The sequence below is a fragment of the Amphiprion ocellaris genome, chromosome 5 (assembly GCF_022539595.1).
Source record: "Amphiprion ocellaris isolate individual 3 ecotype Okinawa chromosome 5, ASM2253959v1, whole genome shotgun sequence".
Taxonomy (NCBI): Eukaryota; Metazoa; Chordata; class Actinopteri; family Pomacentridae; genus Amphiprion; species Amphiprion ocellaris.
The window spans coordinates 24,625,101-24,641,953 of NC_072770.1; the positions used below are offsets into that span (position 1 = coordinate 24,625,101).

The 16,853-nt window shown below is 39.0% G+C and overlaps 1 protein-coding gene across 2 annotated transcripts; it reads right to left on the bottom strand.

Annotated features, from left to right (window-relative positions):
* Positions 1–3: 3 nt before the first annotated feature.
* On the bottom strand, positions 4–15,887 carry LOC111587647 (LIM domain and actin-binding protein 1-like). 2 transcript variants are annotated; one of them, XM_023297691.3, is made up of 10 exons: positions 15,785–15,887; positions 12,404–12,538; positions 11,855–11,900; positions 8,353–8,787; positions 4,036–4,090; positions 3,844–3,926; positions 2,984–3,062; positions 2,787–2,818; positions 2,558–2,691; positions 4–2,433 (listed from the first exon to the last, which is right to left on the bottom strand). In XM_023297691.3, the coding sequence occupies exons 2-10, from the start codon at positions 12,523–12,525 to the stop codon at positions 1,335–1,337; spliced, it is 2,085 nt and encodes a 694-aa protein (XP_023153459.2). In that variant the 5' UTR covers positions 12,526–12,538; positions 15,785–15,887; the 3' UTR covers positions 4–1,334. The 2 variants fall into 2 exon arrangements, with proteins under 2 accessions (XP_023153459.2, XP_054866626.1); XM_055010651.1 differs by lacking the exons at positions 11,855–11,900; positions 12,404–12,538; positions 15,785–15,887 and adding an exon at positions 11,318–11,430.
* Between the last annotated feature and the right edge of the window lie 966 nt (positions 15,888–16,853).

A 16,853-nucleotide genomic window follows, 5' to 3' on the forward strand; every position in this document is an offset into this window, starting at 1 on the left:
CTCTGAATTTCCTTAATGGTATATTTTAATTATGTTTCAACAACAGCACAGACAGTAATGCCCAATGCATCATACAAATTCTTAAAAATTTTTGTGCAAACATATATTCCAGGGCATATAAAATACAAAGTGTTTTACATACAATATAAACTGGATTACATTTGAAAATGTTAAACAAAAAATCAGAAGGCCCCTAGAGATTATATACTTTGAGATATTACACTGAAAAGGTGGCTACCAGCAGAAACTTCGGTCAATGATATTCTCATCCATTGTGGTAATGGCAACGAGACCATAGATCAATTCACACAGGCTCTCTGATATTCTCTGACTCCCACCGGATAACATATAAAGGCTACATTACAAAGTGACACTTATGACTGGGATAATCCCTTTGCAGTTTTCCCTTTTAGTGCAGGATGCTCTTATTGTTCCCTCAATTGTACATTTTCAGAGGCTAAGTTACTTGTAATTGTGCTTAAACTGGTGTTTGACAAAGCTAAAGTCTCAATAAACATCAAAAAGCAGGTGGCTTCCATAATTCTTTCAGTTTTGTGACACCACATGAACTCTCATAACTTTGCTTGAGGATGGGAATGTTAAGTAATCTCAACAGCTCCGACAGTGGCATGGTAGTCCAATGAGATGAGATACAGTACAAATGCATGGATATGAGGAAGCACCGACACTGACAGACAGCATTTCCATCCCTGAGAGAGGACAAGACTTGTCCATTGTTGTTTTGAGGTTAGCTAAACCTGATCCAGAGCATTCTCATTTGGGTTCTGTTTCTACTCTTCTCTCTATTTAACTATTAATTAAACCAATATGTGGAAATCTGAACTACAATATCTACATACATTGTGTTCTGCATTCTATGAAGGGCACAGAATGACTGTTTTGCTTTATGCAGTGTGACACTGCCTGCGATTAAAAGGTACAATTAAGTGCCACAATAGGTATAATGGTTTTTGGACCCACTAGCTGTAAAGAAAAAAAAATGCTACTGATGATGCAGATAATCATCAGAAGATGAGGTGCAGAGACACATTTATCAGGGCCCCTTCCAGTATAATCAACAGCCATATAATGCATGTATGGGATATTTGTACAATATATAATTAAAATGTAAAAGAAAAGAATCAAACGCTTGCACTTTAACAGTTAAAGGCAGTTATTGCAATATATATACGCACATACCTATTACTCATTTTTGTATCTCTCCAATAACTATAAAATCTGACAAAGCTAAATTTATGATCTTCCTATAAACTGAGACAATAAAACTGGCAAAGTGTTTTATGGTGGCTGGACGTGACAGTAAGATTGTGTTCCTATGACTCACAGTCCTCCTCCTCATCCTCATAATAGCGGTTCCTCTTGATTATATCCTCTGCACTCAGCTCGTCAGCATCACTTCCTTCTTTGTCATCCTCCCAGAAGCCCACATCCTGGGAGGCGCGGTTCTGTTTTGGCTGTAAAGGGGGAGAAGGGGAAGGTGAGACATCAGGAGAAAGGCTTCTCAAAGAACACTCTTCCACTGCCATCTTGTCAGCTGCTGAGTTTCCTTTTTGCACTTGTTTGTCTCCTCCTTCCTTTTTCTCAGGCGGACTCTTCATGTTGTTCTCTGAGATGGTCTCACTTGCCACTGTTGTAGCTTCACTTGGTGTTTGAGGCATCTTCTGTTCTTTCTTTTCCTTTTGTTTTACTTCCTGGACTTCTGGCTTCTTTTCTTTGGGAGGCCCTTCAGATGATGTTTTTTCTTCAAATGATGCTCTCCATTCCAGCAGGGATTTGAGTGGGCGACGAGGCTCTCTGGGACCCACACTGGTTGTGGGATTGGGTTTAGCAGCGACTGTAAACGGTCGGCTACGCTCCTTCAGAGAAGAGCTCCTCCTCAGGCTCTTCAGTTCAGCCCGCTCTGAGCTCTGGAAAGACGACGGTGCTTCATCCTCTGGCGGCCACTTTGCTCTCCAGGATCGGCTTGAAGCGACACCCTCTGTGAGCGGACTGAGTGGCGCTGCCCCAGACTGACCGTCACCAGCCGGAGGAGGCCAAGCGACCTTCAGCCTGCGCGTCTCAGCTGGCTTTTCTGCAGACTGATATTTCTCACCAGAGCTTGCCTTTGTTTGCACGCGAGTCTCCAATAAGGCAGTAAGGTCTGTAACCTTAACCTGTGGGGATGTTTCCTCAGTCGTGGCTGGCTCTATGTCTGAGATACTCTCAGCTCGACGTGTCACCTTCGCTGGCTCCTCTTGTTCTTTCGGCTTGTTCACAGTTTCCTGATTTTCATCTCCATCAGCTCGCGGTTCCCACAGCTCCTTATGGGGCCGGTGGCCAAAGCCTTCATCATAGTTGCCTTTGGATTTGAACAGCTGACTGAAATGGGGCTTGCAGTAGATGTTACCATGCAGAGAGGCAAAGCTCCCCAGACTAGAAAAAGAGAGTAGTGAGGACATTATTTTATTATTATACTTGACTAAAAATCATAAATACTTCAGTAGAAAGCAACAACAGAAACACTAAGAGAAGCTGCACAGACAATACAGATTCTTACCTGAGCTTTGTGCTGCAGTGAACACAGCGGAAACAGCTTTTGTGGTAGACCTGCTTATGAGCCTCCAGTCTCTCCAGTGGGTACACAGTCTGCAGACAAGCAATGCAGGTCTCTCTCACTGGAGGGCAGAACTTCTAAAAAGAAAAATAAAGTCAAATTTAATAATAATTAGCAAGAGCTGAAATTCTTCATTAATGGTTCATGTCTGCTGTTTGTTGTCATGACTCACTCTGACTGCTTTGGGTTGCTCGGTGCTCTCTCCTGAAACACAAAATACAAAATGAGTTCTGTTATTGCTTAGCCATTGAAAAGGGCATACAAACCGAACTAGATCTTGTTCTGGCTGCCAAAGTTGTAAAATAAAAATTACAGTGTACAAATGAAATGTACACAGAACTATGTGCTCAAGTATCCTGTAAGACTAACCATTACACTCTGGGGCAGTCGTGTGTTTCTCATTTACAGGTGCAGATGTTTTTGGAGCAGACACCTCTGAGGCCAGACCCTGGAAGAAGCACACAGAGACAGAAAAGATATTCACAGTTGTGAATAGTTGTTGTCACATAATAAATCATTGTGTATTTCCCTATTTCCTATACAGAAAAGAAGACAAAAACTAAAGACGGAAAAGTGCAAACAATACGGTAACTTCAGTAGGCGGAAAGAAGCATGAATCATCAGTACAAATGGTGATTCCATTACTATGTAAACTTTACTTTTAGCTTGTTAACAACTTTAATCAAAATTCATTCATTTTAACTTTTAATAATTTTGTGAAGGATTGCTGTTGTTTCACTTGTATTTAAACTTTTTAAAATATTTTTTGAATTAGCTATTTCTGAAAATACAGAGGTGTGAAACATTATTGTGTAACATCTGGCAATAGTTATTGTCAATGACCCATTATGAAATCTAAATAACACCTGAAGTAAATGTTGTTATTCCTCTGTTTTATGGTTGTTCTAGCTATAATATGGGATATATATATATATATATATATATATATATATATATATATATATATATATATATACATGTCCATATATATATATATATATATATATATATATATATATATATATATATATATATATATATATATATATATATATATATATATATATATATATATATATATATATATATATATATATATATATGAAAGCATAGAAGGTAAGGCTCTGGCAAAGTTCTGTTCAGCAGGTTTAAAATTTTCTCCACAACAAAAGCAAGAATATATTTTTCTTCCTTATGCATTTTAAACAGCCTCTACTACATGAACTCACAGAGCGTGTCCCTTGTTTAGAAACAGCAGCCTGGTATTTGGTCATCTTGTCTCTCAGGGACCCTCTGTCTGACACAGACAGACCTAAAGCAGAAGAGAGGTTCAGTGAATGCTTTTCCTGTGGTTGTTTTGCATAAACTTCATATAGGAAATGTTTAATGGCATTAAACTAAATCAGATGAACTTTGCTTACGGCTGTGGTGGTCCATGTCCTCTGATGAAGTACTGCGTATTGTTGTCCTGCCACCCTACAAGAGTAAAAGGATTGATAAAATCAGAGGGCCAGTTGATAGCTTAAATCAGTCCCTACATTTATTCATCCATAATATTTTACAGCCAGTAGGTGTAGATCAAATTCAGGCAGCTTCTGTCAGTGTACATGAGGTGCTGTCATTTCCCCTGTCTGCATAACAAATGGATATTAGAAAACTTTAGAACTGATACAAAGGGTCACACACAAGCCAGCACCGTGTTGAGGACCAGAACCTGATCCTCACATAAAACAGGTAGAATAAGAAAGAAGTAGCATGCTTACACAAAGCAACAAACAAAAGGAAAGTTTAAAATTACCTACATCCATCCCATATGCTTGATCAGATTTTTAACCCAGTGTCCTAAAAACATCTTTGGAACATCATTTCTGAGCACAAAAACTACATCTATCTCAGAAACACTGCATTGAAGATAAATCAAACAGGAGTGATGTTTTTTTCTGTTAAAATTTGGAAGCAAAGTAAAATGTATATATAATAAAGCAGTGCTAGCCAACACGGTGCCCGCGGGCGCCTGGTTGCCCGCAGAGACCACGTGAGTTGCCCCCAGCACCTCCTAAAAATAACACTCGTCATCATGAAATTCCCTATAAAAAAATTATAAAAAATTATAGTTGCTGTTATTTTTAAATCGGAAATACTTACATTAATGCAGATTTTAAATTACAACATTTATTTTATTTATATATGTATATATATATATATATATATTTTTTTTTTTTTTTTTTTTGTTTGTTTTGGGTTTTTTTGTTTTTAAAAACAACAACGTCTTCGGTGTAAATGAACTTTGACCTTGTCCGAGTCAAAGTTCACTGCGCATGTCCAACTACCACGTCACTCTGCTGAAGCGTCCTGACGCAGACACTTCGGGAAGCTAGGTGTGGTTTTTACACCCAAAACATGACAGAGAAGTGAAAGAGAAAACACTATTTTCACGATGACTGGGAGGAAGAGTTCTTTTTCACGACAGTGAAAGATATGCATCCTATTTGCGGGGCGACTATTGCGTCGGCAAAGCGGCACAATGTGGAGAGACGCTACTTTAGCTTCCATGCTAACTAGCCACCTGGTAGCGCACATAGACTGTATGCGCACGATGGACAGGAAAAGCCCCGGACTTAAAGGCAGCTTTGACATCTGCTACGCGGCGAAAAGTTTCTTCGTGGAGAAAAATTGTACCATTAGAAATGCTTGTTTCAGTGACGACGGAGGGGCTCCTCCATGACGGGTCGGCATGCAGGCTTCATTGTGATGCAGAGGTGATCCAGACTTCCCAACATTCCTACATTACCACTGCATCATTCACCAGCAGGACATATGTATGTACAAAAGTGGCCGGATTTGATCATGTGATGACTCGTGTCATAAAGATCATAAATGGCTCCAAAGCCAAACAACCAGGACATTGAAGGTGCTGCTGGAGGAGCTGTCAGCTGAACATGGTAACCTGTTACTACACACAGAAACCCCATGGATCAGCAGGAGACCAGTTTTGCAGCGTTTTTTGTCACTGTTGGCCGAAATCAAAGCATTCATGCAGTCCAAAGGGGAAGACACCTTGCTGCTAGAGGACACTGAGTGGATTCTTGCCCTTGCATTTTTAGCGGACATCACTGGGAAACTGCACCATCTGAACTGTGAGCTGCAAGGTAAAGGTAAGACATGATAAGCTCTGCAATGCCAGGCTTCCCACTAACACACATTTACAGACAAAGAAAGAGGTAACATGTTGTCATTCAGAGCACCGTGTCGTTACACAAAAATGTGAAAAATAATTTGCTGAAAACGTAATGATTTGTTGTTATGATCTGTTAAAAATGTTGCAATGCTGGTGAAAAATGCTGGTGATTAGTACTAATGTGATAGGATTCATTTCAAAATGTGAAAGAGTTGATTTTTTTTCTTAAATAACTGATAATTTGTACAAACATGGGACAGAGTTCATGAATTGTTCAAAAATGTTACAAAGGTAGGGGTTTGCACAAATGAAACATGATTTGATAACAGTTAATGATTTCCTAAAAATGTTAGAAGTGATAATCTGCACAGAAATGTAACTGGTGTGATTTTGAACAAAATGCTGCAAATATGCTGATTCATACAAAACTGCCAAGAAAGATCCTTACCAAAATTTCAGAGATTGGATACCTCTGACTTTTAAATATTGAAACAGATTTCCATATATGTGTGTGTGTGTGTGTGTGTTTCCTACCGTCATTGTTGTGGAAATCGTTGTTAATAATTATTTTAAGGAATAATTAACATAAATGTGATCAGAAAGTCTTTTTACATATTATTTTCATTATTTTTATTATTGTTTAAAGATGATGGTGCAAGTTTGCTATTGAGGAAGTTTGTATCAAACAAGGTGCCCTTCGTACTACTCAGTACCCTTGAAGTTGCTCTCAGGTTCAAAAAGGTTGGTGACCCCTGTATTAAAGACACCACTTTAAAACCTTGCAATAACCAGAGTACCTGTTATCTACAGGAACAGACATCTACATGTGTTTGACCTGCAGTCAAAAGAACCCAAACTGTGCCAATGCACTTAACTAAAAGAATGAGCTCTGTGGGTTGTGTGCCTGCATGCCCACGTGTCACCAAGACTAATGAGTAAACCAGACAGTTCCTCTCAGCAGTTATCCAGTACACACATGAATGGAAAAGAGCTTGGCCAATTAAAACACTCCTTTTCTTCAGGCTGATTCACACAGGAACTGTGGAGTGCTGTTGTGTCACCATCTTCCCCTGCCATGCAAATCCAAACAGTGACTGAACTGCAACATACCAAAAGCTGCGGCTAAACAAGGGCAAGGATGCAATAAACCATTGTACTTGATTAGAAGGGCATTCAACCTTTTCAGACACGGTATTATAAAGCCCTGAGTCTTGCCTGTATATCTTAGAAATGTGAACTGTCGGCTTTCCTAGTGGTGATGTATTGGTGTGAAAACACTACAACTTGCAAAACTGGAGAACCGTAACACAATAGCAAGAGTAAAATGACATGACAGGAGGGTTGTGTTCCTTTCATTTGACTGAAAATGTGAATTCACAACTGCAGTACATAGATTAAGGTGCACAATGGGACACATAAAAACTAAAACAGAGTCCCAAGACTGCGAAAATCCTGGGGAAAACCAGAATATACACTGTAGCTAATGAAAAGTGAGATAAAGACAATTGCTCCTCAGAGGTGATCCTGTGAAGAATGAGACAGCCCTAGGTCAGGAATGTTCCTGCATTCCTCTGCTGCAGAAGGTGAAGAGTGGAGCACTTGTTGTTTTCGGACAAAAGAGTGAAAGACAGAGAAAGTATGAAAGGGAGAGATGAAGATGGGTGGGGGAGAGACTAGGGTAGATCCAGGTGGAAGGAAAGACAAGAAACACAGTAAAACTAGGCAAATATGTTTTGAAAAAAATAGTATGAGAAGGGATGTGAAAATCTTCACACAGCACTGAATATTTCTGCACAAACAACAGTGTCATGGACAGGGAAGTTTGGCTTTAACTGAAAGGTTCGTGTCAGTCAGTAACGTGACTTAGATCCTCTTCAATGTCTCTTATAATGTAATTGCTTTCAAATTATTTATAAAATTCACACTAGAATTAATACTGCTATTTGTTGTTTTGTATGTAGTTTAATGTTAGTTACATTTGAGTGACTTTTTTCCAGTTGGTCAATTCTTGCAAGTCAGGATGTGAGTTTTTCCTCAAAATGCTAAAGTAATTGTGGTTGCAATTTCAGGTTATGCAACATAGAGTTAGCCACATGTGAGAAACACTGCACTTCTTTCTCAAGAGGGGTTCAGAAAATATGTTGATGTCTTACAAGACTGACCAACATCAGAACTGTAAATCCCACCATAAACGCTGCGGATACAGTTAATCTGGGAGAAACAAAAATGCACAGCTGTCAAAGATTAGATAAAGACGAAGCTTAGAACCTCTTTCATGAATTACTCATCCAAACAAACATGATCTCTATCAATGTTGAAAGTATACACAAATTAAGAAGTTGTGTGGCAGTTTTGTAGTACTATAATGTTTGTATTTAAATAATGTAATTATTAACATATAAAGGGGATGTCCGTATACATGTGCTCTTCGTACTGTCACCAAAATGTACAAGAAGACAATGCTGACTTTCTGCAGTAAATTTGTTTGTAACTGCCTTTTGATGTTACTTATTTTTGATGACAACAGATACAGAAGCAGGATTAGTATTAGGTATTTTACCTTGGCACTGGTGTCTTCTCCCCTCTCAAACTTCATCTTCAGGTTGTTCAGTGGCACTCTGGGTTTTTCGTAAGAGGCACGGGGGCTAGTTGGACCTTGATGTTCAAGCTTGTCAGGCCTGCTGCTGTGTGTCAGCTCATCCTTGTCCATCCCTGTCTGTTCTTCACCTTCTGGAGCTGCTGAGGGCTGCTGGACACGACTGGCTGTGTGTTGACCTCCCTGATGGGTCACTGGGCCAGGGCTCTTTACTGGAGGACGTTGCTCAGTAATATTAGCGGGTCTGGTCAGGGCAGGAGGCCTGCGGCGAATGCTGGACTTGTTTGCAGGTGCAACTGAAGAAGGCTTGTCCTGAACAACGTTTCCTGCTTGTTCCCAGCGCTCCTTCAGAGCACTCAGGTTGCCTGACCGCAGGGAGGAATTCGCATTTTCAAGAGACTATGAGGAAGATGAGAAGAAAATAAAGCCAAAAAAATGAGTATGCCATGCTGACTGGAAAAAATATTCACAAATACTGAGTATTACAAGCAATAGTTAATTCACTATATAGTCTACATTACAAAAACATTTCCATTTGGGAGAAAGGGATATACTGTGCTAGACATGCACCTTTAAAGCTTAGTTAAATACAATGGAATAAAGGAAATGTCTGAATCTAAACTTGGCTTCACTGATAGATTAGGAGAACAGCTGTTCAAAGTTGGTTCAGGAAATAGATGTTATGCTGTGACTGCTGAAGTCCTAAAGGCCAGCTCAAGATGGAGATAACAGGGCAGAGCATGCAGGCAGATTTTTCAGCTGCATTCCTTTCCACATGACAATTTCACCTTCCCCAGAAACACTCAGACTGGCTCTGTTCACCACTCATTTGCTGCCTTTAATGACAGTGACACAGCAGCAAACAGCATGACAGAACAACAGGAGGCACACTACTGCCTGCAGGAACTTCCTTAATTATAAAAGAGGAATGACACATTGAAGAAAGCGGATCTGCACATAAATCACCCGTATTTAAGTAAACTAATCAACTAATAAATCATTAAGAACAATGAGTGCTTTTGTTTAAGAACTTCCTGTCTGAAGTCTCGTTTGTAGTGACCATTTAAACACCATTATGCTATTATTAAAACCACAAATCACCCCAAAAAAACAAACTTAAAACATATTTCAAACTTAATTCAGAGATTATTGGAGATGACAAACAAAAACAAAGAACTGCTAACCAAAAGTCATGACTATCGCAGCATTAGTAAAGTAAATCTGGTACATTACAAACAAGTTATATTAACATGCAGTCGGATGATAAAAAGAAAGAAGAAATAAGAATGTAAGAAAAAGGGACTAAACAAAAGGGACAAACCCCCAACAAGGGACAAAAAACAAGAAGCACAAATACTGTCTTTGTGAGGCAAGTCCAGAGTGAATGGAAAGAACTGGACAGTGAAGAGATTGTTCCCCTTTTCTCCAGCACAAAGAAAAAAACAAAGAAGAAACCTTTGTGAATGCGATGAAGTGGCCAAGCTAGATGTAACCACAACAAGACAGCAAGGAAAGTGAGCGTCCTTTGGTTGGTCCTTCTTTGCAGGTCAGCGTGTTGAGAGGCAGCGAGAGGTAGAGCTCTCCCAGATGTTAGCAGCTACACAAAATCTACTTGTGAGAGCTAGTCCAACCCCTTTAACACCAGGAAAGTGAAAGAGAGAGAGTCTGAATAGCCAGGAAACCAGAGCAGGAAATGATACATTCAGGGAAAAGTTAACTCTTTGTTCACTGTGTTGGCTTAGATTTTTGTCCACTCTTACATGATTTTCGAGGATGATACTATTAAAAACTGACAGACGTTACAAATGTTTTATAAAAATTAAAAAAGGCACAAAAAAAACAGAACGTATAACAGGACAGAATAAAAAACAGACAATTACAAAACAAAACTATTCAAATAAATTATCACATGAAAACAGGAATAAGTTTAAAACAGCACTATTTAGCTAAGCTCTTTCACAAAATAGCTTAACATAACTTAAGACTATATCAAAATGGTGTCAGAGGAGCCACATCACACAGTATCAAAGAAAATGCCCCTGATTATTAGAAACCAAAAGCATTTGCTAAAAATATATCACATCAATGATAAATACAGCTGTCACTAACAATTATTTTCATTGTTGTTTAATCAGTCAATTATCTTGGTGAAAAATGGTGAAAAGTGTCAGTGTTTAACAGAGCCCAAAATCATATCTTCACATGTGTTGTTTTTGTCCACAGCCCAAAGACATTCAGTGTACTGTCATAAGGGAGTAAGATGACCAGAGAATATTCACATTTAAGAAGCTGGAATTACAGGATTAAAACCCTCTTTTGTAGTAGTAATCACACACACACACACACACACACACACACACACACACACACACACACACACACACACACACACACACACACACACACACACACACACACACACACACACACACACACACACACACACACACACACACACACACACAAAGACAGATGGTCTTTTACGCTGCTCATTCACATTTGGCTCAGACACATTAGAATAAGTGGTGTAATCCACAAATATTTTAACCAGACTTCTGTATCCAAGTAGTTATGGCGCCAGTTCATGTACTCAGATATTACTGCTTGCAGAAACTTGAAGATATCAACAAGTTAGCTAAAATGAATCCAGTTAAAATGTAAATTAGTACAAGTAGTGGTTATCCCTAAAATTTGAACTGGCAATGCTTGTCAGAAATGAAGTTCATTACAAACACATTACATCTAAGTAGTACAAGACAGCTGTCTCAAAATATACTGATATTACATTTCTAGAGGAGTGACAAAAGATAAATGCCATTATCACTACCAGGCAGGTCATTAAACAAAGGCTAAAAAACTTTTCAGGCAGCTGGCTCACACACATATTGGTAAACTATTACAATATTATACACAACCGTAGCAACATTACCTTATATTTCTTCATGGTTTTAGCTGATCAGTTGCTCATTTAATCTTAGTCCAGATCTTGCTCATCAGTCTTTCACACTGACAAAGCAGCTAACCTACAGTTGGAACTACAGAGCATTGTAGGGGATTACACTGAAGTAGGATTATGGGTTTGATAGCCTGCCCATTGCAACAAGTGGCCAATGAGGGGTCAGCCAGGACAAGACATTTGGCCCAGACCGAGTGTTGGCATGGAGAGTATGTGTGTGTGTGTGTTTATGTGTGCGCTCCTCATCTCTACACGCTTTAATTAGTTTAGCGCCTTCAGCAGCTACTGAGCAAATGAAGCAAGACATGCAGCACACAAGCATACACTAACAATTTATCCACTTAATCGTTTAATCTTTGCATGACAAATCTCAGTCTCCATTAATTCTTCACATATCAAATTCAAGAACAGCTGTTTCCTATAAGTCAGAGATATCTCTAAACTGATGTCACTGGGAAAGAAGATGTTTCTACCATCCATCTAGTCAACCAGCCAAACAGAATCACTTACTGCTTTTCTCCTCTCTGCACTTGCCTCCTCAGCAGCTCTCTGGTACCTGAGCAGAGAAAAGAACACAACACTGACCTCTGGTGACTCAAAACAAAACGGAGCATGAAGAGTGTACTTTTCTAAAAATAAATTCATTAATTAATTACAGAAAAGGTTGAACTTTAGTTTCAGTTATTTTTTGTTTTTACATTTTCAGTAGGAAATATTTTTATGTACTTTAGATAATCAATGCAAAACACAAAAAATAAACGCTAAAATACCAGTGAACTTAAGTATATCATCATCACCTGATTTCTGGTTGCAGAAAACAACATGTACTAACAAGCAATTTGAATTAATAATGTATAGAAAATGTAATAAAATGCATTTAAAACATGGTGAAACAGAAAATGTAATTGAAATCAAGAGACCATATAGGGGAAACTGGTAGGTATGCAGGATAATGTCATCTAGCAATGTTTTTAGTATTCAATAAATATTAGTATTTGATATAAAATTGCACAAGTAGAAATTAACAACCAACATTTCTGAAAACAAGGCGTTACTCACTTGGAGAAGCGCTCTGCAATTGCAGTGGATTTCCCTCGGCCACTGACCAGCGACAGCTCCTTCGCAGTGATGCGCAAGGACTGTGTCGCCCAGGACCTTCGACTGAATGGACCACTTTCCATCTCTGCCAGTTACCTGAAACATAAACACACCCAAAGTAAGCAACGTGCATTACAACACCCGTTGCAATCTCCCACTACTAAAAGAAGACGGGGGTGGTGCAATGTTCAATCAAGTTTAGGCATCGCTGTGCTACCACTGGCCACTCTGCTCATTGCAATAAAATCATCACCCTCATTGCATCAGACTGAAAAAACACTGACTATGTGAAAATCTTTAATGAGTAACTGTGAGCACTGACTGGCGATGTTTCACCCCAAAGATTCTACCGGTTGTCACTTTGTTCTGAGCCAACATAAGCAACATGTAGTAACGCTCCATCACGTTTTAAATATATTACAGAATATATAATTAAACTGAGACTTGTGTTTAAAAAACTCATGCATATCAAATTACAATATCTGTTAGAAAAATTGTTCAGGCCTACTTCTTACAGTAATAATGTAATAGACATCTCCTTCCTCTTGTCTGCATTTTTTAGCAATCAGTGCACCTTTCATTAGTCCATAGTGACTTCACATCCATCGGTTGCGTGTTTCAGGCAGTAGAGATCATTCTGACACAACAGCTTGGAAAGATCAGACAAGACTTACACAAACAAAAACGTCTTTGTTCGACAGAAAAAACAAGTCTGAAATCTATCCTGACACATACAGACGTGTGAGGAGGTTGATGTCAGTGTCAGGGTTTATGCCTGCAGAGGAACTGTCTTCTGCCTGTGATCTCTGCCACTTTACGTCCCGTCACACCCCCAGTACCGGACATACATACCAAAAAGTGCCTGCACGTTGGTTTATGTGCACATGCAGTTATGTATGCAAACACACGAGTCAACATGTTCACACTTGTGCTCGAGCTCGTGCCGCTTGACTGCAAGATGGAAACGCAAGCTGTAAACAGCTAAGCCAAGTGTGAGCACGTTATCATTATGAGAGGATAACTCACCAAGGGCAACATACGCAGAGAACCAGTGTAAGGCAAAGTGCCACAACCACAATGCGTAGCGCACACATACGCACGCACGGTTCTTGGTGAATTACACCCTGCCAAACCCATACTTTACTAAGTGATGAACCGCTGATATAGTTTTCTATGTCTGGACAGACAGACTGATGAATGTCATGCAGGAGTCCCTTCTTTAGTGCTCAGGCACTACGTTAGCTGTGTTCGAACCATAAAGAGAAATCACAGCTGTCTACAGATGATAGACTCAGTAATGATTTATTTTACTAACTGGGCCATTTCACCAGGCACACACATTACATCATCACTTAATGGTGACAGTAGTGTGAGGACTTTGGACAGAACTTCAACACAGCCTCAACTCTTAACACTCAAAAGCAGTCAAATGCAACTAGTCTTCTTAAATTTTACCCTCGGATTAGCAATTTGGATAAATACTACATTTAATTTTGCATACTACATATTAGCAAGGTGTATATTTATTTAATTATATGTAATTACTGATGCTTATTCTGAGCCTACTATCTGCTCTGGATAAACAGAAACAAAGAATAAGAAAAGAAAAACTCAAGCTTAACACAATTCAGTGTTATGAAGAACAAACCACAGCTCAAGCACTTCCATTAAATTTTCTGATAACTGAATAGCTTGAGGCTATTTATTGTTGCTACAAATTTTCAGGCCTGACAGGCAAGTTAGTTTACTTTGTCAATTGACTACTGAGCTGAAAATTGATGGCTGTGCTGAAATGGCATTTTATATTAGTCAACATATCCTCTTTAAACTGTTTGTCTTTTTGCATGATGTCAGGGAGCTGGAACTTATTCCTGCATGCACTGAAGGAAAGGTACGGGCACACCCTGAGCAGGTCACCAGTCCGCTGCAGGGACAATACAGGTCGACTGAGTTTAGAGTTGCCTACCCAACTCTTTTGCATATCCTTAAACATTAGGTGGCTGAAGGAACCCAGAGCAACTGAAGAAAAAATAGAACAAATGAATTCCCTGCAAAGACAACAAAGCTTGAGAATTAAACCTGTCCTTCTTGCTGTAAGTGCACAAACTGAATAGTACAGGCTGGCTGTAATGTGCACATTAATAGACAACAGCAAATTACTGATTTAAATACGGATTAGGGTGGGGTCACGGTTTTGTTTTTTTCTCTATGTAAAATCAATCTGAGTGCAAATTTCTGTTCCAGGATTTGGTTTGGAAACCAGGAAGTAAAATATACAAAACTGATTTATAGTACTGTATGTTTAAGAAGCTAGTATTGTTATTGTTTTAAATGAATCACCTTTAGTGACTGCGACATGTATTGTACAACAGATAAACTTGTAGCAGCCATCGCAGATCCTGTTTTCACGAAGGATTCTTTGCTTTCATTTTCAATAACTCCACATCTCCTTACATCACGTCTCTTAATTAAAACTTCCAATAAGAATATTGACTCAGTCTGAGGTAACATAGGTGGAAAAATGTATACAAAAACTCAACAAAGGTGGCCCTGTTTCATCAGGGGGCTGAAACACACTACAAGAGGAACACTGAAACCATAACAGGCTATTTGATATATGAGCTTTTGAAATCTGATAATCTTAAATCCAGAATTAAGATCCTCCACCCCTTGTTATCAGTGAGACATGGATATACAGACCTTTAACCCTCACTTTAAGTAAACTGCTTAGTAACAACAAGTAACCACAACGCAGTAGGATATAATATGAGTCATGAGTAAGGAGGGGTTGATATGTTGCATTGACACATAAATGGCCTGTGAGGCAATTATTCTTTGAAACAAAAGCACAAAAATCAGCTGTTAATACAAAAACAACAGGCTGAACTGAAGAGTCAGTAGTCAGGCATGCAATAAAGAGACATGACTTGAAGACTAGCAGCTCTGCTCTGAGGCCAACATGTCATTTGAAGAACTTTAATTACAGGCGTATCAGTAAGCGCCTGGTAAAGACCGTTTATGACTGGAGTCGAAAAAAGAAGACAAACTACGACAGTGATGCGCTTTATAACACGGATTTAAACACTCACGTATAACTGTGTTTAATGTAAGTTTGTGACTGAGAGAGCAGAGACTCAGCAGCTGGACTGGTTTGGCATTGATCAGCTCGAGGACAGAAACTAGACTGGGTGTGCGCACGTGCGATATTTGTTCAAAAAACCCCAACAAGTAAACGTAAACAAACACAGGCTCGTTGAAATGTTAAAAATAGACAGTTTTATATTAATTATTAGAGTTATTTACGAATGTTTTCATGCCCTTGTCCTTTGAGTTTCGTCTTACCTGTAGGAAGTTCCCGTTGAGCCACTCTTTTTTTTAGTGAAACCTATGAGACACCTGACACTCTGTACTGCCGCTGCGTCACCGCCCGGTGTGCACCGACGGGGGCGGGACTCAGCAGGAAGGTGTCCTGGGAGTGGAAGACCAGGTCATGTGACTTTATGCGCCAATGACCCCTAGGTATTACATTACCTCTACCTGGGAGAATGCTGTGTGTGGGGGTGCACGCTGCACTTACATGCCGCCCACCAAAATTCCTAAGAACAGCAGGCATTTTACAGGTGAAGAGATAACAAAAAAGAAACCAGACATACTGAGCAACCTAGGTTTTCAGAGTTACTGGCATAATGCTAACAACAACAGCAATAATAATCGCTATCATTATAATAGTCTGCAAATATGGATTATGCTAACTAAAAGTTTAGCTGCCAATATTTCCAGTTCTTCTATTCTACTCTTTAATTCACCTACTTTTAAGTCTTTTTTCTAGTGTATTGTATATTATTTTATGTTTTAACTTTTCTTATGTTTAGCTACTCCTGCTGTTTTAGTCAATCAGCTTAAATTATTCTCTGAAATCTATGTACAATTTATTCAACTTGTCTGTACATTTTTAAATCTAACCTATTGTTACACTGCTGTATTTTGTATTTTGTCTTTTACATGTTTTTAATTTTTACCTTTGCCTGTAAAGCACTTTCATTAAGCTTTGTTGCATGATGAGGTGCTATGCTTGCTTGATAGTATGATAATCATCATCTTAATAGAGAGTCTTTCACTCACAAAATTACTTTACATTTTTAAAAACAGAAATGTGCAGAAATACAGTCAATGCACTTTAAATGTTCATAAGTCAAAAGTGGCAATGCAAAGACATATAAACATCAGCTTTTACCTGCAAAGCAAAAGAAATGCATACCTTTGTGGGAAACTGCAGCATTAATAGTAACAGGAATAAAGCCGGTTGTGGCAGTGCATGTGCACACCGTGTTTGCATGATATTTGCCTTTTAAATAAGGCCAGCTGCATGGTTTACACTGCAAGTCATTTTTAGTTCACTCAGCTGAGAAAT

Excerpts from the sequence above, each read along its gene's own strand:
- LOC111587647 (XM_023297691.3), bottom strand. The coding sequence starts at position 12,525 with ATGGAAAGTGGTCCATTCAGTCGAAGGTCCTGGGCGACACAGTCCTTG. Across the intron at positions 2,819-2,983 it reads GACTGCCCCAGAGTGTAATG|GAGAGAGCACCGAGCAACCC; the intron begins GTTAGTCTTACA and ends TTTGTGTTTCAG. Across the intron at positions 2,434-2,557 it reads CACTGCAGCACAAAGCTCAG|TCTGGGGAGCTTTGCCTCTC; the intron begins GTAAGAATCTGT and ends CTCTTTTTCTAG.